The 27,891-nt window shown below is 43.7% G+C and overlaps 1 protein-coding gene across 5 annotated transcripts in view; it reads left to right on the forward strand.

Moving 5' to 3' along the window:
* The window catches only part of GLI3 (GLI family zinc finger 3), a 318,095-nt gene that overhangs the window by 153,598 nt on the left and 136,606 nt on the right, over positions 1-27,891 (forward strand). For all 5 annotated transcript variants that reach the window (XM_070788049.1, XM_070788047.1, XM_070788050.1 and 2 more), the window contains one exon: positions 21,494-21,599. In XM_070788049.1, the coding sequence (XP_070644150.1) occupies positions 21,494-21,599 (106 nt within the window). The remainder of the gene's footprint in view (positions 1-21,493; positions 21,600-27,891) is intronic.

Here is a 27,891-nt window from a genome sequence, read left to right on the forward strand (position 1 = left end):
AAGTGTGTGCTAAAGTGAAACCTGCCTTCCCTCTAGCTTTCTGATGGGGACTCAGCATACTTCTTCATTTCTCAGTGGGACAGATATGCCTTAGAACTCTGAAGTTTTAGGTTTGGATCCGAACTCCTTCACCTTCGGCTGAGACTGGAGACCTAGTGCTGAGAGTCTCTGAGCAGGAACCTTCTTATCTGAGATGTAACATTCTGTGCCTTGTGGGATAGTTGTGGGAACTGAATAAGGCAAATAAAGTTCTCAGAAATGTGCTGTGAACACGCTAAGATGATTTGCTTCCGTTGTGTGTCTCGCAGCAACAACATTGAACAGCTGTTCTGTAGGGCTTCCCTGGTGTATCATGGAAGGACACAGCAAGAACAGAGTTGAGGAGAGGATGTCAAAGATGTCATGGAGGGGCTTCCATGGTGGTCCAGTGGCTAAGAATCCACCTAGCAATGCAAGGCACATTGATTTGATCCCTGGTCCAGGAATATCCCACATGCCTTGGAGCAGCTAAGCCTGGGGGTGTGCCATAACTACTGAGCTCACCTATTGCAACTACTGAAGCGTGTGTGCCCTACAGCCCATGCTTAGCAACAAGAGAAGCCACCACAATGTGAAGCCAGAGCTCCGCAACCAAGTGTAGCACCTGCTCACTGCAACTAAAGAAAGCCCGTGTGCGGTGACGGAGACCGACCACAGCCAATAAACAGATATTAAAAAAAAAAAAAAAGATGTCTTGGAAAGGAACTTAGGGTCACAAAGACAAGTTCTGTGCAACCATGTCATTACTCACTTCAGGATGGAGAAAACGACATGATAATTTTTAAGAAGTTATTTTTTTTTCCTTTCCAACCTGCCTGGAGGCTTGGGAGGGATATTGGGTTAAAATTTATTTATTTAAACTTTAAACTTCTAATTTTGTTTGAGGGTATAGCCAGTTAACAATGTTGTGGTAGTTCCAGGTGAACAGAGGAGGGACTCAGATATACATACACATTTAGATCAATACATAGAGTTTGTCAAACTGTTTCACCAAATAATGTCTAGGAGGGGAGAGCTCCTGACCACTTCCTCAATTGTGGAAGCCCTGGGTGAGATGGGCTTCATGCTCCTGGCTGTGGGGGAAGAGGAGAGCTGCTGATGCCTGGGGGAGGGGCACGGCATGGGCCTCCCCCGCTTCCCCCTTCAGCATCTCTCCTGTCTAATCGGAGCCTGGGTGAGGGCCTGTGGAGCTGGGACTGTCTGGGGTCTGATGCCTGCTGCTCTAACTCTTGCATCTTCCCTCCATGCCTCTCCATCTTCCAGGGGGAGTGACTGTCTCTAACAGGGTGGCTGTGACAGATGCTGTGGGAATTCTGAGTTTGGGATAATGAGCTGTCATATGTCATTTCACTTAAACACAATAATACAAATATTTTGATCAAACATTTTCTCCAGCTGTTGAGCGAAAGCAATAAAAGCAGCGGGAAGCGCCAGTGAATTCCCCTGTTTCTGAACTGTTTTTTACCCTTAGAAAGCTGTTGCCTGTTAACCCTTTCTGTCTCTGTCTTTCTTCCTGCTCCTTTTCCTGGCCTCTCTGATTTTCCCCAGCATGCCTGGGACTGTAAATAAAGAGAGTGAATTCAGGGCTGTGAAGGGGCTGAAATTGACCACAGCTTTTATTAAACGTCCCTTCTGCTGGTTTCACTGCAGCCGCAGCTGCTGCCACCTCATAAAACTGGCTCAGCCTGGCCTCGGCCTCAACCTGCAGTCCCCCTCCACCTGCCTCTGTCCCCTCCCCCGGTACAATCTTGAACCCAAGGACTCTAGATTCACACCAAACTGTCAGGTGACTGTCTTTTGAGACAGCCTACTGTTTATGGGCGCCTGGTACTCCGTTCTTCTTCCTAGTTGAAATCTAGTTCCGTGGTTGATTTTGCTTGTAGATTTCTCCCTGTCATCCTGTTTGCTCTCTGCTGCTCTGACCTGGCTCCTGGAATTGCTTCATTCCTTCTCTTTAGACAGAAAGGAATGTGGCCCCATAATCAGCATTTCAGGGGTGAAAGGAGGTACAGTCAGCCATCTGTGGGACTCCTGGCACACGAACTCCTGGCTGGTCACAGCAATTCTGCTTGCCAGTGGGAAGGAAGCCAGGGGTCTGAGCATTCTGAATGCATCCTCCTAACAGAAATTCCTGGAAAGAATGGCCTGTGCCCCACCTCTTTTGTTAAGTTGCAACCTCAGTTTTAAAAGAGGCATCTCTCTCAGTATCCTGTAATAATCTGTATGGGTAAAGATTCTAAAAGAGAATGAATGCATATATAAGTATAATGGAATCACTTTGCTATACATCTGAAACTAACACAACATTGTAAATCACCTCTGTGTACGTGTGTGTGAGTTGCTCAGTCATGTCTGACTCTTTGCGATTCTATGCGACTGTAGCCCACCAGGCTCCTCTGTCCATGGGATTCTCCAGGCAAGAATACTGGAGTGGGTTGTCATGCCCTCCTCCAGGGGATCTTCCCAACCCAGGGATCGAACTTTTGTCTCCTGCATTGCCAAATAAAAGAGCCATCTCTGATTACACATTGCCACAGGGTCTGATGTTTCTCACAAGGTCTGATGTGAGCCTGGGATGGAATAGATCCTTTTTTTAAATTTTTTACCTGATGCTTTTTTAAACAGTGTTTAAGGTCCCTTCCTATTTTCTGCCTTCCTTGAATGGTGCTGCTTCCTGTTCTGAGTCCTAGGAAAGCTGAGTTCCGCCAGCGCTGTCCTCTCACTTCTGACTTCCAGCCCGGCGGCGACAACTGCCATTCCTCTCTGCCGACAGAGCATGCTCAGTTGCTTCCCTTCTGTAAACAAAGTAAAACTGCCCACACCAAACTCCTCTCTGACCCTCACCTTCTCTAGCTGCTGCCCTGGCAGTCCCACTTCTAGGGGCGCGTCACACTCTTCACCTCCCCAGCTCTCCAGCCTACACCACCTGCCACTCCCAGAGAGGTACCACCTCTTCCCTGTAGCTTCTCCACACCATTCACAGCTGGCTCCCTGGAGGCTCTGGCATTTTCCCCTCACAGCTCTGCTTTGTCCAGTTCCTCTGCTCATCCCTTAACGGTTGGTTGGTCTCACTCCAGATGTCCTACTGATCCTGTTCGGTACCTGCCTCCTGTCTGATTTCATTCCCTCTGATGGTATTTACAACCCCTGCAGTTGCATCTCCTACTGCAGGGCAGACTGGGCTCTGGGATTCCTTCCAGACCTGGAACCACCTCCCTCCACAGCCTCAAACCCCCCTCATCCCAGCCTGAATCCATCCCTGCCCACTGGTTCTTCCTCAGCCTCTGCCTGCCTTTCCTGTGTTCCCGCCACTGTCAAAGGGACCCTAGGAGACAGCCCTTTCTCCTCTCACCCGTGTGCCCTTTCATCCTTCTTCACCCCAGGCTCTCCTCCAACCATGTATCTTCCCACTGCTCTGCCTCAGTTTAGGGGCCTTTATATCTCTTGCTTCCCACTGAGTTTCATCCATTCCAATCCATTCTCCTGATAGCTCAGTTGGTAAAGAATTTGCTGCAATTCAGGAGACCCTGGTGCGATTCCTGGGTCGGGAAGATCCGCTGGAGAAGGGATAGGCTACCCACTCCAGTATTCTTGGGCTTCCCTTGTGGCTCAGCTGGTAAAGAATCAGCCTGCCACGTGGGAGACCTGGGTTCGGTCCCTGAGTTGGGAAGATCCCCTGGAGAAGGGAAAGGCTACCCATTCCACTATTCTGGCTTGGATAATCCCATGAACTAGTCCACGGGGTCACAAAGAGTCGGACATGACTGAGCGACTTTCACTTTCATTTTCAATCTATTCTCCACTTTCCACCAAGGTAATATTTGCAAAATGAATGTCTGATCATTTCAAGTCTCTCGTGTCCGCTCTTGGGGCTCATTGGCCGGCATGCAAGGGCCTCTATGGCCTGGCCTCCTTTTCTTGCACTCACCCCTAGACCAGTAAGGTTCTGAGTGCAGTCCCCCAGATCAGCAGCTTCAACATCATCTGGGAACTTGTTAGAACTTCAACATCATCCCCTCCCCAGGCCTACCGAATCTGACTCTTGAGGGTGTACCCAGCAATTTGCCTATTAAAGAGTGATGGGAGGCACATTGCAGTTTGAAGACCAGTGCTCTAAAGCAGGGGTCCCCAGCCTCTGGGTCTAATGCCTGATGATCTGAGGTGGAGCTGATATAATAATAATAGAAATAAAGTATGCAATAAATGTAATGTGTTTGAATTACCACGCCCCCCCTTCCCAGTCCATTGAAAAATTGTCTTCTACTAAACCCGTCCCTGATGCCGAAAATTTTGGGGTCCGCTGCTCTAAACCATTCCTGGGCCCTTCCGGCGCCCCCCACACATCTGGCTGCTTCACGCATGCTCTTTGTGGGTTCTCTCACCTTGCTCCCACTCATTGTTTCTGAACAGGATTTTTCCTCAAAAAGAGGGAGTTTCTTTGACACTCTTCCCTCCCTACCTGCTCCCCCTACTCACTGCTCACTTGAACACCATCTTTGCACTGGGACTCTTTGAGCTGGCATTCTTGTTCATGGCTTTGTGACCAGTGGGTCCCCCAGCTCCTCTTGGGCAGGACCGCCTACTTTTAGGCTCCTTGTGTTTCCATGGCCCATGTGGGTTTGTATGTGAATCCATCTTTACTTATTCAAGTACATACAGTAAGTCCCCTCCATGCAAATGAGTTCCATTACGGGAGCACGTTCATAAGTCCAGTTTGTTTGTAAGTCCAAGAAAGTTAGCCTAGGTAGCATTAGCTGTAGGTTTATAATACTTTTCATACAAATAATATGTAAAAAGCAAACAAAAGTAAACATTTTTAATCTTACAGTACTTTACCTTAAAAAGCACAGTAGTGTAGTACAACAGCTGGCATACAGGGAATGGAATTGAATTAACAGGCAAGAAGAGTTACTGGCTGGAGGAGAGGAGATGGGAGATGGTGGAGCTGAAGGATTGTCAGTAATAGAAGATAACCAGCTGCATCATCACTGTTTTTATGCTTGCTGCCGGTCATCCTGGGCTTGAAATAAAGACACTGTACTACTGTACTCTATTCAGTCCTGTACAGTAAACCACACACAGCCACTTGTAGAGGATGCAGGCATGGGACAGTGTGTGCCAGACACGTGAACTAACTTATGTGATTGGACGTGCAAGGGTGCGTTTGTGTCTTTGAAAGTTCGCAACTTGAAGGTTCGCATGTAGGGGACTTACTGTATTTATCAGCTGTTGATTGAGCCCTGAGTCATTCAGCCTATGGCTGAAGCAGCCCAAGAAAAAATTCCTGGTTATAGTTTTCCTAGTCAAATGGAAAGATTCAGAGTAGTTGAAGAGCTGAGAACAAACGATTTATCAGCAAAACCATTATTTGGACAGTACAAGTGAGGTAGTAAGGTCATAGGAACAACTGAGACTCTTTCGTGTAACTTCACTTTAACTCACGATGCATCTTGCACAGAATCACTCCTCTTTGCCCCTCCTTTGGTTCCTTTCTGTTTTCTTTAACAAGATAGCACAGAACCGGGGCAGATTTTCGGTGTGGTTTTTCTGTTTTGAAGAAGGGCATTATGTTCTAGGCTGTCAGTCCTGAGTTTATTTGAGCATGTGGCCCTTAAATGATTCCCCCATCCCTGAGGAGCAGCAGGTAGGTAGACAGGCAGACTTCCTTTTGGGAGTTGGGGGACACAAAGATTTGTCTCAAGGTTTAAGACCTGAGCATTCTCCTGCTCTTTAGAGTCCTCATTGTTGTGTGTGTTGTTTTTTCTTTTGTAGATTTATTACATTAGCACTTAATTACTCTTCATGACAGTATTAAATTTCATGAGTGATTTATAGTTTTAATAGAGACTTGTATGATTTATTGCAGTTGGCATTTGAGGTTTACCAACTTCTTAAAAACCACGAGTACTGGAATTGCTTACTCTGACCCTGTTCAGTACAAGCACAGCGCAGGTGAAACCCCAAATTCAAGTCTAATAGGGCTGCCTGCCCAGCCCCAGTTTTGTGTCTCCTATTGTGATGTATGTGTACCTGCATGGCAGCAGCTATGTGTGTTCTTAAAGAAAAAGGAGAGTGGATCCTTTCTAGTTTTTATTTATTTTTTTAACTTTTTATTTTATATTGGAATATAGTTGATTAACGACATTGCATTAGTTTCAGGTATACAGCAAAGTGATTCAGTTATACATATACATGTATCTGCTGCTGCTGCTGCGTCGCTTCAGTCGTGTCCGACTCTGTGCAATCCCATAGATGGCAGCCCACCAGGCTCCCCCGTCCCTGGGATTCTCCAGGCAAGAACACTGGAATGGGTTGCCATTTCCTTCTCCAGTGTATGAAAGTGAAAGGTGAAAGTGAAGTTGCTCAAATTCTTTTCCTTTTTAGGTTGTTGCACAGTATTGAGCAGAGTTCCCTGGACTATGCAGTAGGTCCTTGTTGGTTATCTATTTTAAAATAGTAGTGTGTACACGTCAATCCCAGACTCCTTAATTATCTAATATGAACCCCAGATGGTTTCCTGTGCCCTGGATGGATGGATGTGACATAAAGGCCTGAGATGCACTGTTCTGGAAGAAGCTGGTGACAGGTGTGGGGTTCTGTCTCCATCTGCCAAGGGGTTCCCCAGCCAGGGGTTCCCACTGCAGGCCTGCAGTGCGTGGCTGGAGTGGTCACCGCCATCCACAGGTGCTCCAGGCTTCAGTGGGCCAGCGGGCTGCCAACCTGCCCTATGCTGGGCTCTCATAGCTACCAGAGAAGCACCAACTTAACCCGCTCACAACCTGTTCCCCAATTTACACCAAGTTTTTGCCTGGAAAATGTGACCCCTACTTCTGAGCTGGAATCTTGGGAACACACCCCACATGGTCCTTGCCTTCTCGTCCTGGTCTTTTCCTGCACATTCTATCCATGCCATCCTGGCTGCCCTAGCCCTGGTTTTTCCCCAGGCCCAACTTTGCAGCTGTGGCTCCAATGAATATTATTTCCATGCACTGTGGCTTTGTTATTTTAAACGGGGGTGGGGGGGTAGGTAGCTGCCTGCTTGGGTGTTTTCCCAGAAGACTTGATCCACTTGTACTTCTAGAAAAAAGGGTGTGCCCTCCAGGCTCTGCCTTCTCTCTGTGGATAATCCTCTGAGGGCCCTCAGCCTCTGGGCAGATAATCTCTTTGGGGTTATCTGTTAATTACCAGTGAATGTGTGAAGTATTTGTGAAAAGGCTTTTGAAGTGAGCTCCACGCGCTGCCTCGACCCTCCTGGGCCCCCTTCCCAGGGCAGAGGGGTTTTTGGGCTCAAAGCGGGTCCCCCTCAAGTGCTGGTATTCTCTTGCTAAATTGTTTGCCTTTCTAATGAAGTGAACTGTTTGTTTGACTCTGCGGAGGAAGGTATTTAACCAAGGGAACTAAAGTAAACGTTGAAGACATTCAAATAAGCCCTGCATCTCTGCTTTGTGAAGGGAAGGAAAACAGTTTGGCCTCGTTCACCTCCGGGAAGAGTCGTTAAGTTACTGTTTAAATAATAAACGGAGCCCAGCCAGCGGATATCGCCCGGCCAGTCTGGGGCTTTTGTGCTCGCCCGGCGGGCCTGGGAATTCCTCTGCCAAGGCCACAGGGGAGGAGAGAGCCGCTCCAGTCTAGCAGTTAGTAATTGTGATTTATTTATGTGTAGAGGGAACTTCTGCTTCATTCAGTCATGATGAAAACAAGCCAATTAGCCCTTGGGATGGCTGGCAGCTGGCAGGGCAACTTTGCTAGCCTCGGGAAGGCTAGTGAGAGGGTGTCATAGGGGATCCAGCTGGGTTCACCCTGCCACACAAGCTGGGGACCTGCTCCATGTGGGCCGGGTCCCTAGTATCTGGGAGAAGTGTGAGATGCTGGAATGATGGTCCCCCTGAGGGTGTGTACCTGAGATGGGGACCCCAGGAAGAAGGCTCACCTTGTTGCTGCCTCAGGACCTGGGGTGAAGGTGGGTGTATAAATGATGCCCTTCAGCTGCCTATGGGTTTTGTTATGGGGACACCTGAGGCAAGGGGAGTCCCCAGGTGGAGAAGAGTAGTTCTACTCAGAACGGGCTATGACATTTGTGCAGCCCAGTGCAAAAAGAATATTCGGGGCTCTTGCTCAAAAATGTTGAAGAATTTCAAGAGGGTGACAGCAGAGCACTGAAGCAATCATGAGGCCTTCTGAGTGGAGGCCCGAGCCTCGTGATCAGAAGCTTCCAGGGCTCTGCAGTCAGACCGGACCTGACGGAGGTCCAGCTTCGTCAGTTCCTACCTGAGTGCTATTCAAAAACCAATATTCAACTGAGTAAATTTTAAAGATCTTACTGGCTTTATTCATCCATTTATGAACCAGGCAGCTTTCCTGTCTAGCAGATAGAAAGGGGCTCAGAGGAGCTATGCAAAGTCAAAGACTTTTATAGGTAGAAGGGAGCTGGGACAAGAGAGTTTTACTAGCAGAAAATGGGTTGGTTGCGGCAAGGTTACGCTCCTTAAGGTGATGGGATTGCCTCACTTGAGCTGACCAGGTGATTTCTGACTGACTGGTTTAAGATTCCATTTCTAAGGGGAGCCAAAACTATCATTAAGTCTCAGTTTGCTGGGTTTGGTGACATGGGGCTTAGCATAGGTGACTCCGTGTTGAGCCTGTTGTCTTTTTTTTTTTTTTCTAACAGTGCCTTTCATTTCCCATCTCTGATGCCTGTTTCATCATTGTGAAGTAGGGGTAGTTATACCTGCTTCACTGAGTTGTCCTGTAGTAGAAATAAAAAAATATCTGAGCAGCAGTTAGGGTAACCCTGAAAAGTGTTAGTCGCTTAGCTGTGCCAACTCTTCATGACCCCATGGCCATGAAGCCTGCCAAGCTCCTCTGTCCATGGAGTTCTCCAGGCAAGAATACTGGAATGGATTGCCATTCCCTTCTCCAGGGGATCTTCCTAACCCAGGGATCAAATCCAGGTCTTCTACATTGCAGGCGGATTCTTTACCACCACAGCCATCAGGAAAGCCCAAGGATAACCCTGAACACAGAGTGAATGCTCAAAAAATGAGAGCTATTTATTATTTGCCTATATCTTTGGCTGTCTTTTTTCCCCCTCACCTAATTGTTGATCATTATGTGTGGCTCATACATAAGGGCTCGTTACATATGGCTGATCTGCAATTTGGGGAACAGAGTTGGGTGTTTGCCACAAAACTTATTTAAAGACAAGGGATGAAGAACCTCACCTACATCATGATCAGTGAAGGCTTGAGTGCAAGGGAGGAACATGGACTGAGCAATCAGATCAAGTCTAAAGCTGAAGATGCTCAAATGAAGATGTTGACTATCAGTGTTTACTTGGACATCTGGGTTGAAGGAGAAAGACTTAGAAATAACAATAACCCTTACATGTGAGGACTTTAGATTTTATGAACAACCTTCATCTTTGTCACTTGGTCTCTTGGACAGCTTTGTGGAGTAAATAGGTCTGAATCTTGTTGGTTTTGTTATATGTGTGGAAAAAAAATCTGTTACGATTATAGTCTTGTTTTTAGGTAAATCTATAAAATGTGGTTTCAAATGGGAAGGACAGCCAACAGGAAAGGAAGTAACAAGTGTCAACTTTGGAGAGTGGAGGTGGGGGTGGTCATGGACATGTGTGGATAAAAAGCAGCTCTGGGCTTTTTATCCACATACCCAAGAACGTGTGGGTATGTGGGGTCACGAGTGCATGTCAGCAACTGTGCGTGGATGGGGAAGGAGGGAGGTAGTCAGGTAAGTCACATGGTCATGATCATTGAAGAACTCGCAGGTGGCACAGCTAAATGGGCCTCCCATTCCAATAAAGGTGGACAGAGAGTTCAGGTGTGACACTGAGGTGAACTTGACTTTTCTCCTTTCTTGATCCATGCTATCGGTGTAATGATTCTATAAACTCAACTTTATTTGTGGATCAGAGAAAGACTCAGGCATTGAGAACTTCCAAATTGTGGCCATCTAATCAGTAATAGTAGGGATGCCATAGATGCAAATGCCATAGCTGGACCTTTGAGCACCATCCTTCAGCAGAAAGTGATTCCCTCAAATGATGCCATCTGATCTATGCACGTAGAGCCAATGTCTTTGAGGATGTGTGTCCAGTGTATGCCCAGTGGCTAATGTAAGATTTCAGGGAAAAGAGAGATACAAGAAAAATCAGGAATATTTTGGTACTTGCATTCTCATGAACTACAATGTATGAAGGAGAATTTTTCTTTCCCCTTAGAAATAGGGGAGCCTCTTCCTTTTCTCTGATTTCCTTGCATTCCTACAAGGGAATCATTTCACTTCATGTGCTTTGTTATTTTACAATCATGGTGAAAGAAGCACTTAAATAAACTCTCTGCTTAAAAGCTTTGTGTGTTCCTGCTTCCTGGTGCTTCATCGGCAGTGAGAATTCAGGGTTTAAGGGGCAGGAAAGTGGGGCCTTTCAGGGCTCCCAGTGTGCAATCAACGTGCTGGAATTTCAATGGATTCCAAAGGCGTAACAATAATAGCATTAACAGGCCAAGGCCTTTGATGTTATTGACAAAAAAAGGGGGAGTGGGGGCAAAGGGGCCCCTGTCATTTCTGTCATGAGCTTTTAAACTTTTGACCTCTAACCTTTTGTGTCAAAGAGCTTTTTCCTTATGGGTGTTAGCAGGCTACTCAAGTCTCCTGAATTCCCTGGAGCGTCCACATTTCCTTGGTGGGAAAGGACATTCAGTGTCTTGGAAGAGACCCAGCGTAGGGTGGTTTTCCCTGAGTGCCCACTGTTATCTGCCCCATCTTAGTGGGGTGATGGGATGGGATGGGGTAGGGACACTGCTTGTCTAAACATGAAGTGACTCCCGGCCCAGCAGGAGGCAGGCAGACTTGCGGGGCTAGAAGATGAAGATGAACTTCAGAGAGATGATTTAGCTCAGGGCATGTAGGCCTTTGCCTGGAGTAGGCTCTGAACATGGGGAGGTGCACAGGCAGGATTCTGAAGAGATGGCAGGGCCTTTCAATGCCCGAGTTTAGCCTGTTATTGAGGCCCACTAGGTAGTTGAAAGAGTCCTCCACAGCTGTACGGGCCTCGTCCACTGCTGCTATTATTTGGCCTCCAGTCCAACCAGCACAGGCTTCCCTGGTGGCTCAGACTGTAAAGAATCCACCTGCAATGTGGGAGGCCTGGGTTCGATCCCTGGGTCAGGAAGATCTCCTGGAGGAGGGCCTGGCAACCCACTCTAGTATTCTTGCCTGGAGAATCCCCATGGATAGAGGAGCCTGGCGGGCTACAGTCCATGGGGTCACAAAGAGTCAGACACAACTTGAGAGACTAAGACAGCACAGCAGCACATCCTGAAGGTCTTTGTAGGTTTTCCAGTGCCTTCAAAATATTGAGTTAGCCAAAAATTTTGTTCAGGTTTTTCCATAAGATGGTACAGAAAAACCCAAATGAACTTCTTTGGCCAACCCAAAGAAGTTATTTCCCAAGGTTGACTTGGATGGGTGGCTCTTCCTGACTAGCAGCATCATTCTATGCTGTGGAACTCTCCAGAGCCTCTGAGCCTCAGCCCAGCAGTTATTAATACCATGCAGAAGACCTGAGCTGTGTGCCTGAGAGCTCTTCCTGGTTCCTGCTTTTGAACAGGATGGAGACTGAGATGGCCTCCTTGAAGGTGTTTGCTGCTGCTAAGTTGCTTCAGTCGTGTCCAACTCTGTGCGACCCCATAGACGGCAGCCCACCAGGCTCCCCCGTCCCTGGGATTCTCCAGGCAAGAACACTGGAGTGGGTTGCCATTTCCTTCTCCAATGCATAAAAGTGGAAAGTGAAAGTGAAGTCGCTCAGTCGTGTCCAACTCTTAGCGACCCCTGGACTGCAGCCCACTAGGCTCCTCCGTCCATGGGATTCTCCAGGCAAGAGTACTGGAGTGGGGTGCCATCGCCTTTTAGGACCATCATATTGGGAGTGCCACCTCTGGTGGTGGAGTAGAAAAAACACGAACTTGGCCCTGGTTTCTGTGACATGGGGGTTGATCATTTAGCTTCTCTGAGCAGATCATGAAATTTTTCCCTTCTTACCCCTCAAGATTGTGTGGTAATAGGAAATAAGGAGAAACAGTACTTAGGAGGAATAATAATAAAGCCTTGGAAATGATGATTTTAGGGTTGTCAAGAAGATCGCACGAAGAAACAGACATGGGTATTATGAAATGTAAAGCATTGTATTCTTTTGCTTTTACCTTTCTCAACCTACTTCTGCTAATTTTACAATATTTAACAAATGTTTGGGGGCACTTGTTTTATATTTGTTTATTTATTTGACTGTGCTGGGTCTTATAGCATGTGGGATATAGTTCCCTGACCAGGGATCGAACCAGGGCCCCCTGTATTGGGAGGCCCGAGGTTTAGCCCCTAGACCACCAGGGAGTCTGCTGGAAGCACTTTTGTCAGTTGATTTATTTTCCTTGGGACACAACTTCTAGACCTCATTGTTGTTAATTGTTGGTTTACGCACTAAGCCAAGTGACTTCTGAATTCAGTCTGTCTCTAAGGCTTCTGTATTAGAGCTGAGGTACCAAATGCTTTCCTGGAAACATTTCATCCTCTGCCTTCACTTCATCAGCATTATGAATCCCAATGTACATTTTCCAAACTATGAATTTGGCTTTTAAATTGTGCTGTGCAGGCGGTGCTAGTGGTAAAGAACCCTCCTGCCAATGCAGGAGACATAAGAGATGCAAGTTTGATTCCTGGGTCAGGAAGATCCCCTGGAGGAGGGCATGGCAGCCTGCTCCAATATTCTTGCCTGGAGAATCCCATGGACAGAGGAGCCTGGTGGGCTGTAGTCCATAGGGTCACAAAGAGTAGGACATAAGTGAAGCAACTTAAAAACTGGTCATTGGGATAAGAATATATCATTGGTAACCAATTTCCATCTTTTAATTTCCATGCTTTCATAAGAAAATATACCATTAGCATAGTTCAAGTTAATGGAGTTGCCACTTAAATATAGTGACTCTTCATATGTTTTTGTGTGATTTCCCTTGGATAGTTTTGCAGGTTAGGTATAATGGCTGTAAACCTTCTCTTTTTTCTCTTTGCTTCCTTTCCCTCTCTCTTGGCAGGAAAGCTAGAAACAACAAAAATATGATGGATACATATGGGATCATAGGCAAGGTGCATTCCAGAGACTCTGGGTGGAAGATTTCGTTGGCCAGCGAGTGAGCAGATGTGGCCTGTTTCTGCCATTGGTAATACAATGGACATGATTTTTCGTGGAAAAACTTGCGAAGATTAGTTGGGTAAAAGAAGTTAAAAGGGACCAGGAAGGGGAGAGATCAATTTTTTGTTCACTACCCAGGATACAATTGAGGTGGTAAAGACAGATTTCTTGTTAATTTACTTGCAGAGGGCTATGTATCATTTTCTTGTAGAAACACATAATTATGCTTGTAAAGAAGTATGGCCTGGATGGGTTGTGGTATGACTAGAATGCAGTGCTGGGTAGCATTAGATCTATTTAGAATATTAGATCAATTTAATATATCTCCATGCTGCCACAGAAGAAATAATAGAGAGTGCTGTCTGTGTAGTGGGGAATGCCCATGGATATTTATACAAGAGGAATCAGGGACTTCCCTGTTGGGCCAGTGGTTAAGATCCACTGCAGGGGGCACAGGTTAGATCCCTTGTCAGGGAACTAAGATCCTAAAACACTGCCTTGAGGCCAAAAAAAGGGAAGGAGTCAGGAATGTTGGGTGGTTGCCAGAAGGTTAAAATTGTTTGGTTTTATAAATAACATAGTTTTGTTAATCAGCTTTCTATGTTAACTTTGTGTATGTTCTAGTTAACTTATCAGATCAGATCAGTCGCTCAGTCGTGTCCGACTCTTTGGGACCCCATCACAGCACGCCAGGCCTCCCTGTCCATCACCAACTCCCGGAGTTCACTCAGACTCACGTCCATCGAGTCAGTGATGCCATCCAGCCATCTCATCCTCTGTCGTCCCCTTCTCCTCTTGCCCCCAATCCCTCCCAGCATCAGAGTCCTTTCCAATGAGTCAACTCTTCGCATGAGGTGGCCAAAGTACTGGAGTTTCAGCTTTAGCATCATTCCTTCCAAAGAAATCCAAGGGTTGATCTCCTTCAGAATGGACTGGTTGGATCCCCTTGCAGTCCAAGGGACTCTCAAGAGTCTTCTCCAACACCACAATTCAAAAGCATCAATTCTTCGGTGCTCAGCCTTCTTCACAGTCCAACTCTCACATCCATACATGACCACAGGAAAAACCATAGCCTTGACTAAACGAACCTTTGTTGGCAAAGTAATGTCTCTGCTTTTCAATATGCTATCTAGGTTGGTCATAACTTTCCTTCCAAGGAGTAAGCGTCTTTTAATTTCATGGCTGCGGTCACCATCTGCAGTGATTTTGGAGCCCAGAAAAATAAAGTCTGACACTGTTTCCACTGTTTCCCCATGAAGTGATGGGACCAGATGCCATGATCTTCATTTTCTGAATGTTGAGCTTTAAGCCAACTTTTTCACTCTCCTCTTTCACTTTCATCAAGAGGCTTTTTAGTTCCTCTTCACTTTCTGCCATGAGGGTGGTGTCATGTGCATATCTGAGGTTACTGATTTTTCTCCCGGCAATCTTGATTCCAGCTTGTGTTTCTTCCAAACTTAAATTTGCAAATATTAAGTGATTATTGCCATTACTTGCTAGATTTATAGTTAATTTAATCCATCATCATTTTTATCTTAGAATTTATTTGTGATAGGTTTTGCTAAAATCATAGAATAAATATTCTTTTCTGAGTAATTACCAGTATGGACACGTCTATAGATATTTTTAAGTCACAAATTGGCATATCAGTATTTTACACATATGAAGTATGTTACCTCTCAAAAACTACACATCCATAAAGAAAAAAATTGGCATGTGTTTTTTCTGAATTGTAAACATTTCTGAGAATTGCTTTCTCGGGGTATACTGGGACAAGGTTCATTAAACTGTTTCTTATAAGGGCCAGAAGGAAGTATATTCATTTTTTAAAAAGTATTTATTTATTTTTATTGAAATACAATTGCTTTACAATGTTGTGCTTTTGCTATACAATGAGGTAAATCAGTTGTATGCATACATACATCCCCTCCCTCTTGAACCTCCCTCCCAGCCACCCCTCATCCCCCTAGGTCATCACAGAGCCCAGAACTGAGCTTCCTGTGCTTATAGGAACTAGAGTCTGTCACAGAGAGTGGAGTAAGTCAGAAAGAGAAAAACAACTAACATACATTGTGCTACGTATATAGAATCTACAAAAATGGTACAGATAAACCGATTTCCAAGTCAAGAATAGACTCAGATGTGGAAAATGGACATGTGGACATGAGGGGGAAAGGGAGGGTGGGAGGGAGATTGGGACTGACATATATACACTTCCAGGTATAAAATATATTAGGTTTTATGGGCCGCGTGTTTCTCTGTCTCAGCTCACCAAGGCAGTCACTGCAGTGTGGAAGCAACTATGGGTGGTATATGAACAAAACAGCACCTGTATTCCAATAAAACTTTATTTACAAAAACTGCCTGGTGCAGTAGTTTGCCTCCCATGACGTATGCTCTACAAGTTAAGGTTCCTGCCATGGTGTAAAGTGAAAAGTAATAGATCTTTTTTACTGCAAGGCATCTCTCAGATGTCTAGAGTATACCAGAATTACAGTTTCTTAAAACTTGTACCACATTACAGCGGGTCTTATAAACAAGATGGTCTACACTCCTGACTCTGGAGATATTTCTGGTTCCACACCACATACATGTAAGACCAGAAAGAAGATTCCTGATTCCCCATGAAATGCTTCATGGGATGGTTCCACCTGGATGCCCAGCAAATCCACAGCGGGGTCCCTTTGGGGTTCCAGGCCATAGATCCTGCTCATAGCAGACCAACAGGACCACAGACTGCCTTATTACTTGAGATAATCCTGGTCAGATATCCTGGGGCTGTCCTCAGAGGGGCCAGATCAGCCCCTTTCTGGTGCCCTGTGGTCCATAGGCATTTTTCTGTCCATGGTATAATCCTGTTCACAGGCAGGAACATGAGGATGTCTGAACAGGGAGTCAGTCTGGGTGTTGGAGTCAGTCCACATAGTGATGTCTCCTTTATGCCACCGAGCCCTGGAAAAAGTCTGTAGATGCCAAAGTGATGATTGGAGATGCCCAGATGGGAAGAGGCAGAGATGAGGCCCAGGTGCCTCTCTGTCATCTTATGAGAGTGGTGAGGGTCCCTCCCTTCCCCTCTTGAGACCTCTCATTTGAGCTCTGCTGGATGATTACCTTGGTTTTGGCATCAAGGATGTTGCCCGCATTGGGTTTTACTATTTCTACTAGTGGCAGGAGATTGAGTGAATTGGAGGGGACTGGACATTCCTACAGTCAAGGCTGATCCCAATGACAAGAAAAATCATTTCTAGTTCTCGTCTAGAATAAATTCCAAAGTCAGTGAACAGATGACTTCAGGATTTAAATAAGCCAAGAGAATTTATGCCCTGGGCGGTTTACTCTTGTGGGTCCTCTCATACTGTTTCCTGGGCACTTTCAGGCCACTAAAGTATCATTTGGTGAATTACTCCTTCAGGGCACTAATGGAGCTGGCTTTGATCTTTCTTTTTTAATCTACAATTTTTGTATGTAAATTTCAAACCTTAAAAGACAGTCTCCCCAAATGGCATCCAAGAGATCTCATAGCCTGAGGATATTAAAACTATTTCTTGAGAGAAGCACGGAGCAACTGAAGATAAACCTCTGAGTGTCTTTCTCTGGCTACAGGTTTTATGATCAACCCAGGCTATTGTAAGGAGACCCAAAAATCAATGCCTCTCATTCCTAATGAGACCCTCAATGCACAGCCTGATGACAGCCAGCATGAAATTGAATACCAACAACTATACCCAGCATAAATATTGTTACTATGCATTTCAATTTAAACATGCGTCAAGCCAATTACATATTTATGGGGTTTAAAGACTCTTCCACTTGCGCCTCCGATAATACGCACTTGGCAAATCTCCCTTTAGTCTAAGAGGCATTTGGTCCAATAGTCAAACCCCTCGCGAGTCTGTAATAAATCATCTTTGCAACCCAAAGCATGGACAGTTGACTGCTTCCCACTGCTCTGCAGACTCACCCCCACCTGGTAGAATTTTAATTCCTTCAGTAAAATTGATTCCCCCAGTTCTGCACATTATTCTCCCTGTCTTCCATTTAGCCCGTTAGTTTGCTGACAGCAGAGTACACAGCACTTAACAGCTGGTTTGTGGAACCATCAGTCAGGAAATTGTATGATAAATAGGAGGGAGCCAGGTTTAGTGGCACTTCCTTCTGCTTCAGCAGTTTTCGCCTGACTTTGGAAAAGTCATCATGTGGTGTTTTGTCGAGGGCCAGAGCAGGAGATGGCTGCGGCGCGGTAACTTATTACACATCCTCCTGAGTTATGATGCTCCACAGCTGTGCTGCTCATGTGTAAATAATAAACTGGGAGGTGGATAATTATGGTGGCTGCTGGCGACACAGGCCTGTTCTCGTCCTGTGGGTTTTCTTGGACAGCTTCTTGGGCCTCTGATGGAGTATATTGCGATCTTGCACATAGAAACGATGAGCCGAGTTGCAAGAGGAGCACTCCACGTTTGAGGATTCGCCAGCATCTTCTTTTTTTTTTTGAGAGATGTGTTAGGATTAATGTCATGTGATGCCACATATGTTAAAGGACATGCTTGTTCTGATTTTTATGCTTCGTCTCTACTGTTAAGCTGTGGTCAAGCGTGTCTTGAATTGGAAGAGAGCTGTTCCATTGCATTTACTAGAAAGCGGCTTAAGAGGTGTGATTTCCACTGATAACTGACATGAGGTGTAATTGTTTGCACAGACTTTATCAGTCCAAGAGAAGTTATTTTCAACTAAATCAAGAAGGAAACAAATAGGAATAAAAATGCTTAAACTAAAAATCAGATGTCTTTGATCAAGTCAGATCGTATTCATATTTTTTGGTTCTTTATTTAACCTAATTCCAGAATGCAGGATTCATAAATTTTCTTGTAACATAAATAAACACTTTGAGCAAACAATGCTGTAAGATGCATCACATACTTAGTCAGAATTAACTTTTAAACTCACAATACATACTCAACAGTGGGAAATAACTACTAAATGCCCCAGTAATGACTAATTCTAATCCTAAATTCTTTCCTTTTAGATATTTTTGCAATGCTTGGTAATTTTCTCTCTCATTTTGAAAAGGAAGAGCTTGAGAGAGAGAAAGAGAAAGTGGGTTGAAATCCTGTTAAAATAATTTCGTAAAAATATAAAGATGACAGTGCCTTTTATACATCTATAAGGGTCTTGCAGTTTTCCCTGGGGGTGAAGATTTATACTGCTTGGGTAAATGCTTTTGATTTTATAGAATTGTGTGCCTAGTTTTCACCCCTGATGCATATAATCACTGCAACATAATTATAAATACTCATATAAAAGACAATGACTGTTACTTTTTGGATATATGAGGCATATTTGAGTGGTGTACCATTGCCTTCTCCAGAAGGTATAATACCTGCCCACATTTTGAGGTCTGGGTTTGTGCATCTTCATAATTCATAGCTGTACCCACATAGAGAAAAGCAGATATAGTTAGCACCCACTTATCTGGTGGAGAGAATTTAATCACACAGCCAAGAACCAAGAAGTAAATAAGTGAAAATATCTGCCAGGTCTGGCAGAATTGTCACGAAGTCCCTCAAAACACCATTTAAAATGATGCATAGGGAAAAGCTTGAGGAGGTGGGTCAGACGGTATGAATCCTTAATTTACAACAAGTTCTAGTAGGTTTACTTCTCCAGTTTCCAAGAATGGATGACTGTGTGAAGTTTGAAGTCTGCTGGAGGCAAGTCCATGAGCATCAGTAGTGACTGCCAGCAGGAGGAGAGGAGAGAACCACGCTCGGGGCCTGTTGGCCATCCACCTAACCCCTGATGCACCTGACCCTGAACCTCAGTGATTCATTTGGGATTGTTCAAAACTGAAGACCATGAAGCATTCACTGAGTAGATGTCAGACTTTCAGATTCATGAAATACATTACTCCACTCAATTTTATGTTGTTTTAGGAAGGATGCATCAGTTTCTTCCAGAAGAGTTAAATGAAATAGGACATTTGGGCTCTGCAGGATTCCTGGGTTATGTGGGACATTTAAACTTAGTGCAAGATTTGTGTTACAAAACAAAACAAAACAAAAGAAAACAATTCCAACATCCTTTTATAATGTCCTAAGTGATGTATTTAAAATATAACTGAATTTTTCAGATGCACTTTATAAAACGTATAGCATTTGATCAGGCAGTCAGTATGTCCCTATTGAATTTTAAGCATCATTGTACCTCATGATATCACAGTGTCAACGATATGAGATAATACCAAGATGACTCCTTTCCTCTTTCAGTACCATTCCCTCCCCCCCTTATCTTATAAGGAGCAAGTACAATATACAGTGAGTAATGCACATTTTCTACACTCTAGAACCTCTTCTTCTGGGTTCTATACCTGGTGAAGTTCAGCTTTGGGCACCTCTGTAGTGCTGTCAGAGCTGTAATGTTGTACATTAATAGTTTTTCTCTCTTATTTTATTCTCCTAATCATATTCTTAGATTCTCAAATGAGGCCAGCAGGAGCAAAGTCTTAAAAAAAAGGTGGAGGGGAGTAAAATACCATTTAAAAAAAAAAAAAAAAGGTTGTTATATTTACATTCTAAAAGATGCTTGTTGGAGAAAGTTTGGACAAGAGAAATGTATAGGAAGGAAAATGAAAACTACTTGAATTCAACAAGCACATGTATAATACTCACCCCCAGGACTTAAGGAAACTCACAGTGGAGGATGCAGTCATACCCTCGTCTGTGTTTGACACACCCACTCCCCTGCCCCATGGGGAGGTTCTGTGTCACTTTTTCCAGCCATTCCTCAGGGCCTGTTCACAGGGTCTCATTTGGAATTGCTTTTACCGTCTACTACACTAGGCAAAATCTTCAGACTTTTCGAAGGAGCTCATAGCCCTTCTGAGGCCTGTTTGGTGTACACATCAATTCTTGGGAGTGTTCTGGGCAACAGCGGTGTGACAGCTACACGCAGGCTTCCAGGGTGACCACGTATGGAAGGTAACATTCACAACACGAGTTCTGGTGTATTTGCTGCTTTATCGCCTCAGAGTTGTGAAGGCTCCCCTCCTGCTCTTGGACTTGTTTCTTTATTGCTTCTTGAAACTCAGGAAAAACTTTAGTATCAGGGGTGCTCCTCATGATAAAATCTGGTAAAGCTATTTTCAGTTCTTTCAGTGAATTACTATTTAGAAAAAAAAAAAAAGTTTATTTTCAGATTTGTCAGAGATAATCAGGGCAAGTGGGAGCAGAAGAACTATTTTAAGTAAGCGTACACACAGAAACCTCAAAACAGTGATGACTGACCTGAGCCAGAGCAGGAGAGGAGGCCAAGGGAATGTTGGTTCAAGGCGAATGTTGGGGCTGCAGGAAAGGAACCCCCAGTTTACTCTAAATGTCCCTCTGTCACGCCATGTAACATCTCTGGCCAACCTATACATTTGCTCCCCTTGTGTTGGGATTCTGGAAGCCTGACCTAGGACAAGGAGGAGTGGGAGGGAGCATGCATTTGAATTTTTTAAGTGTGTGTGTGTGTGTGTGTGTGTCTACATGTGACATGGATTCTAGCAGGGACTTTTGAAAGAACTCCTTTCCTAACAAGTGGGAGAGATGAAAACTAGTAGTGATATTATGTCTTTGTCTAAAGTTCACTTCACAGGACTTCCCTGGCAGTTAAAAGTCCAAGCTCCCAGTGCAGGGGGTGTGGGTTTGATCCCTGGTCAGGAAACTATAGTCCATGTGCTGCAACCTAAAAGCCTGCATACCACAGCTAAGTCCGGGCACAGCCAAATAAATAAATAGAATATGAAAATTTACATGACAGTGTCATTTTAAAAATAAAAAATGAGGCATTCCCTGGTTGCTGAGTGGTTAGGACTCTCCAAACTTTCATTGCTGAGCATATGGGTTCAGTCCCTTGTTGGGATGTGGCCAAAAAAATAAATGCAAATAAAAAAGGGTTTTGGCATCTCTTCCTCTTGGCTTGGTGGCTTCCTTCAGCCTTTGCACTCTGGCCAGTCTTTCGTCCAGGCTAGGGGCACGTGTTGTACCTCTTTCTTGCCCTCCTGTCTGGGTTCAGGTTGCATTCAGTGGCTCTACTGTCTCATGTGCTGGTATTATTTGCTTGGTCCTGAACTTTCAAGAATTCTTCCACAAAGTCTTCAGGTTAATTTCAGCATCAGTTGTGAAGACAGTGTGGCGATGTGGCTTCACGTATGGGAATTCTGTTTCAAAGTGTTCTGTTTATACAGGTTGGACTTTCTTTCCTTTTCAGACCCTCCTCATCTCTTTCCTGCATTCCATCCTCCTGTACCAATTGATGCCAGACACCACGAGGGCCGTTACCATTATGATCCATCTCCGATCCCTCCGTTGCATGTGTAAGTATTACAACTTTGCCCATTAAAGAAACCACAAAATACTGGCTTTTACCATCTCAGGATTTTTGTTACCAACACAGCTACTGGGCTTGGGAGCTGTGATAGAAGTCTAAGATTTACTTTTGAAATACGGCAAGCCTATCCGTTCCTGGACTCACTGAAGCACATCCCCGCTGCTTCCTGAAGAATGCCTGTCATACGAGGTGGCTGGCAAGTATTTCCTATATATTTTTGCTGACATGTGCTCTGTGGCCTCTAAATACTAAATTAAAAAGCAGAGGCCTAATGGGAAGGTTCCCTCTCAGAATATGTATTTGGTCAAGAGTGGATTAGAAGTTTCTCATGCTCTGATTTCTATTAATGGGAAAGCCCTGTTGCAGGGATCACAATGAGTCATAATGAAATTTTCATGGTAAATTTTCATAGCCCCTGTGGTGTCTACTCCAACAGTCACTTGATTGATGGGAATGTCACCCAAACAAAATGGCAAATGTGATCGAGCACATGGTTTACACAGAGATAAAAGGCAAGAATGAGGGTGATAACTAACATACATTAGAAAAGGAAGAAAACAGATATCATGTGATATTACTTATATGCAGAATCTAAAATAAAATGATATGAATGAACTTATTTACAAAACAGACTCTTCGACATAGAAAACAAACTTATGGTTACCAAAGGTGAGGGGAGATAAATTAGGACTTTGGGATTAATGTATAAGTACTACTATGTATAAAATAAATAAGCAACAAGGACCTACTGTATAGCACAGGGAATTCTGCCCAATATTCTATAACAACCTAAACAGGAAAAGAATTTGAAAAAAAGTAGATACATGTGTATGTGTAACTTTGCTGTGCACCTGAATCTAATACAGCATTGTTAATCAACTATTCTTTAATATAAAATAAATATTAAAAAAAGAAGAAGACAATGTCCTGGAGATAAATGTGGTATCTCTCAGTTTGGAGGGAAAGAAGATCAGGTATTCAGGATAGCCTGCACCTAAACTGAAATGACTTTCTTTTGTAGTGTTGTCCAGAAGACTGATGTATACTGTCACAAGGGGAGTCAACCTTTGGGAGGGGCTGGCCCTTTGAATGGCCTGGATTTTGCATTTAGTCATGTCTGGTAATTACCCTTCATTCTGAGACAGTAAAGTTAGAAAGCCCAAAAAATACTTTGAAGACTAATGCTAGTTATTTGGATGGTAGATTGCATCTCCATGGCTATTCGTTACAGCTGTGTAATTACATATACGTCAAAGAAAAATGAAGTTGTTTTAAAACAAGTCCTCCTCTGTGAACAGAATTAATTGATATTAACAGCCCTAACTATATGCCCAAGTACACATATAATATTTTACCCACAGTTTTTTGGATCCATCTCCCATTACTGAACTGTAATTTCAGAGCAGATTTGCCTGGAGGTAAGTCATAAATCTGTGCTCAGACTTCTATAAGCATTAAAGGAGAAGTGGATATTTAGAGAGAATGCAGAAACTTGTGACTTATTCTTTGACTTTTCATTGGAACATGAGTATTTTCAGGGTTCTAAAGCCTGCTAAAAATACATTCAGATAAAACCAACAGGCCCATTTAAAGCTCCCTGTACAAAGGGAAGAAAACTCCAAATTCAGGCTGAAACCTGCCATGAAATTTATCCTGCTCTCCCAAAAACCACAAAGTTTTGTGGTACCCATGGGACCCAAGCTTCTCAGATGAGGATGTGCTCTATGGTACAGAACCAGCGAGGGCCCACTGGACCTGGGAGAGGCACAGGACTGATTTCACCCAGATTCAAGTCTCTGCAGTGATGAAGTAATTTGGATCAGATTTTCTATGGAATTTCACAGTACTTCACTCTTTCAAAACTCATAGAGAAATTTCAAAAAATGAATTCATATGATAGAATGAGGGCTTCCCTGGTGGCTCAGAGCTAAAGAATCTGCCTGCCAATGCAGGAGACTTGGGTTTGATCCCTGGATTGGGAAGATGCCCTGGAGAAGGAAATGGCAACCCACTCCAGTATTCTTGCTTGGGAAATCCCATGGACAGAGGAGCCTGGTGGGCTACAGTCTGTGGTGTTGCAAGGAGTCTGACACGACTTAGCCACTAAACAACAACAAGATGATAAAATGAACTAGTTCCTCTGGGTTCATTATAGTTTGCCTTATAGTTAAATTCAAATGTGAATTTGTCAGTTAAAACCCCAAGTCTTGGTTCTTTGGCAGAATTTTAAGAATAGCAAGCCCTTGTATAGATCGCTGTTTGTTCTAGGTCGTGATTGCTGTATCTAAAGAATTCGCTTGCTAGAGATAAAAACGGGCTTCCCTGGTGGCTCAGACAGTAAAGCATTTGCCTGCAGTGTGGGAGACCCGGGTTCCATCCCTAGGTTGGGAAGATCCCCTGGAGAAGGAAATGGCAACCCACTCCAGTACTCTTTCCTGGAAAATTCTGTGGACTGAGGAGCCTGGTAGGCTACAGTCCATGGGGTCGCAAAAAGTCGGACACGACTGAGTGACTTCACTTTCACTTAGAGATAAAAACACTACAGGATAAGACAGGTCAAGTTTGGAGAATCCCAGGGGAGAGGGTTGCATTTCCTATATGGCTGCTGAGCTGGGATTTTTGTAGATTTTAGTATTGTTGACCCGTTGTATCTTTGGGGGGTTTTGCATTCGAGGATTCAACCAACCTTGGATTACAAATATTGGAGAAACAAACTCCAGAAAGTTCCAAAAAGCAACACTTGAATTTCCAGCACACTGACACCTATTGACGTAGCATTTCCATTGCATTGGGTACTGTAAGTAATCCAGAGATGATTGAAGTTTCCAGGGAGATGTGCATAGGTTATATGCAAACACTATGCCTTTTTATGTAAAGGATTTGAAGATCCATGGATTTTGGTATCTGTGATAATCCTGGAACCCTTCAGATACTGATATGATTATACTTCCTGCTTTTTCAGCCAAGCTTTAGGATCATTTAGCAGCAATTGACTAAATTGTTCTCTAGCTGCCTAAATGTTTAGTAACCCAAGATTCATCTTATAAAGCTGGTAGATAATCCTGAAGCTCCAAAGAGAAGCTCTGGAAGGTGCTGGGAGGATGTCATTGTCCCCTGGGACTGCTGGGCATTACAGAGTCCTGGATGGAGACACCGAACTTACGAAGTAGTCTCTGGGAAGCTGGGGGTAGTCTCATCTCTGTGCTTTTATAACGTGACATTCTCCCTGCATTACGCTCAATGGTCTTCCCTCCCTGCATGGCAAACTCCTACTTAAACTCCTTACCCTCAAGGCCTAACTCATTCTCATTTTTTTTTTTTTTTCTATTCTTTGGCCAAGCAGCATGTGATCTTAGTTTCCCAATGGGAGAGTGAATCTGCACCCCTTGCAATAGAAGCTCAGGGTCTTAACTACTGAACCTGCAGGGAAGTCCCTCAAGGCCTATTTCAAATATCACCTTTGGGGGCAGTCTCAAAGGTTGTTCCTAGAGTCTGTTCCTTAAAGCACCTTGTGTGCCTTTGTTGCAGCTGAATATTCTTGTCTGATCAGTCATTGCTTAGCGGTCACCGTACCTGCTAGATTTGCAGGCAGTCACTTGTTCAGGTGCCTAGTTAAATATGCTCCATAGACCTTCAAAGGGTCCAGTCTGGAAACAGCAGACTAGCAGTCAGAGAGCTTGAATTGTGCTCTTGCTTTGCACTTGTTGGTGCTGGGAATTGGCAACCTACAATTGCCATATATTAGTTCCATTCCATGAAAATGAAGTTACCTGCCTTACCCGACTCTCCAAATTGCAAATCGAAGAGTTCAATGAAATCATGTTCTTGTGAGCACCCTTGTGAGCACCCTTGAAAGCAGGATGCTCTAAGCAAATGCGGAGAGTTAGCATCCAGACAATTGGGGGCATGACAAACACTCAGAGATTCTGTTCTGGCCTGGCTCAATCCTGAATCCCTGGGATGCTTTGGCACCTTCTTAGATGCAAATGTAGATATGCCTGTGACAGATCATTTTAGGGGTGGAGGGTTATGTAGGTGAATATGACTTGGTTACTGAAATCTTCAAAGCACATCTTTGCTTAGAGGATAACCTGGAAAAGTAAAATGATTTTATCTAGAAGCTGAATTCCAAAATGCTTGCTTTATAATTAGCTACTAGACGATGAAATCAAGTGAGCTTGTTGTAGCCACACGTTCTGGGAAACAAACTCACTCAGAAGGACAATGCAGATAGTGGAGTGCAGTTTATTACACCGGTGGGCCCAAGGCAGAGTCTCCTCTTAGCCAAGGACCCCGACCAGCATTTGTGAAAATCTTTTATACCCCATGTGTACGTGTCTGAACCCACCACTCCAAACTCCTTGAGACTTACATAAACCAAGGAAAATACAATCCCATCATTCACGTGCTATGTGCTCATGTGCTCAAACAGTCAAACAATTAGCCGATAATCAATAAACCCGAGGTTACACTCCGATAGATACAGAAAAATTTATGGCCTGTCTGGAGGAAGGGGTGATTAGTGTATGTTTTCTCTTAGGCGGTGAGTAACCTAGATACGATCTTCAAGGTTCCCCTGTCTGGAGGGGGTCTTATCCTTCTGTTGTTGTTTTCATAGGCACTAAACACAGAGTTCAGAGTCCATTGGAAAGGTGGCTGAGCATGATCAGCATGAACAGGCCTAAGATGGAGTCCAGGCCCTATGAATTCCTTCTTCAAGCTTACTGATATTTTAGAATAAATATTTTTAATTGTAAGTAGACAAACTGGGGGATAGTCTCACTGTTTCTTACACATGATTGTTCTGGTGCCAGTGTAACGAATTAAATGCTAAGTCTCTTGGAAACAGGACGTGTGTTGATGATGGAAATGCCAACAGATCTCTGTTTAGAAGGATGGCAGGCACTGCGATAATTATGCTATCATATCTTATCATTAATGATTCTATTGAAAGAGGTTTATAAATTGCTCTTCTTTTTAGATAAACCACCCTATATTAAGGCATCAACGATATGGCGCAGAATTAAATTAAAATCTCATAAAATGAAATATGCTCTGTATTAGCTGTTTGACACTTAATTTGCCTCTGAATGAGTAGAGGAAATCACAAATTAACCTGCCTTTGTTTTTCCAACCATGGCTTATTAGGTGTTAGAACAACTGCAATTACAGCCTAATAATAACCACCAAGCCTTATAAATATGTACGGAAATACGTCAGTTTGTGTTAAAGAACCTAGTTCGTTAAGTGGAATGCCTTTCTTTAGCTTACCTGATTTACTCTCACAGAGTTTATGGTTAGGCAGTGTAGACAGAGTATAGAAGCTTAAATTGTTCCAAATACAGTTCTCAAAATAATGTTAAAATTTATAGTATTTTCTTTCTTAATTTAAAATCATGAATTTCACTTCACGATTTTAAAGTGAGATATGAAATGTTAGTGTTGTCTTTCCCTGAGTTGTCATGTAAAGAATGTCGTAGAAAATGTATAATTCCTACATTATGCTTATTTAATTCAAGCAGTTTGAAAATTAAGAAACACTGGATATGTATGGGGATATCCGGTTTCCTTCTGAAAGTTATTCTTCACTGAATTCACCAGAACTTACATTCAGTAGATAATTGAAGCATCTTGTTCTCTCTCAAATCATTTGTTTTGACCACAGAGTTCATGTTTTATTAAGCCATGGAGAAAAAAGTACAATGTTTTACAAAAATATTAATGAGTATATTTTATTATGTTGCTGAGATCATTGGGAGCGTAAACAACAGAACCTGGAATCTGTAGCCACATAGCGCTGGCAGAAATTTCATCTGGTTGTTTCTTGGTCTTAGCCTTATCTCTGTTTCCTGCTCCGCACTGTCTCCATCAGGGCTATGTGTTGCACAACTCCAGGAGGCACTGTTGCAGCCTATGGAGATGGATGATGTTCTCCAGGCTAACGATTGCTACTTATTTTAAAGTCCCACTTGGAAATTTAAACGATTGGGATATTGCATCTCTCTGCCCTAGAAACAGTTGTTTCGAGTGACTGCTTTCACTTGCATTTTAAGTGTATGCTTTTTTTCTTGGCTTTACTGTTAGAACACATTTAAGCATGGGCTTACTTTTGAAAGCTAGACAGGGTGTATTCATAGAAACCCAAATTATAAAGTTTTAATTCCACATTCATTCTGGATTTTCACTTGAGGAAAAAATATTGATCTTTTACATAGAGTTATTTTGAGCCAAAGTTTTCTCATTTATGGACCAGTATGAATTGAATTTTGAATTTCGGA

The sequence above is a fragment of the Bos indicus genome, chromosome 4 (genome assembly GCF_029378745.1).
Source record: "Bos indicus isolate NIAB-ARS_2022 breed Sahiwal x Tharparkar chromosome 4, NIAB-ARS_B.indTharparkar_mat_pri_1.0, whole genome shotgun sequence".
NCBI lineage: Eukaryota > Metazoa > Chordata > Mammalia > Artiodactyla > Bovidae > Bos > Bos indicus.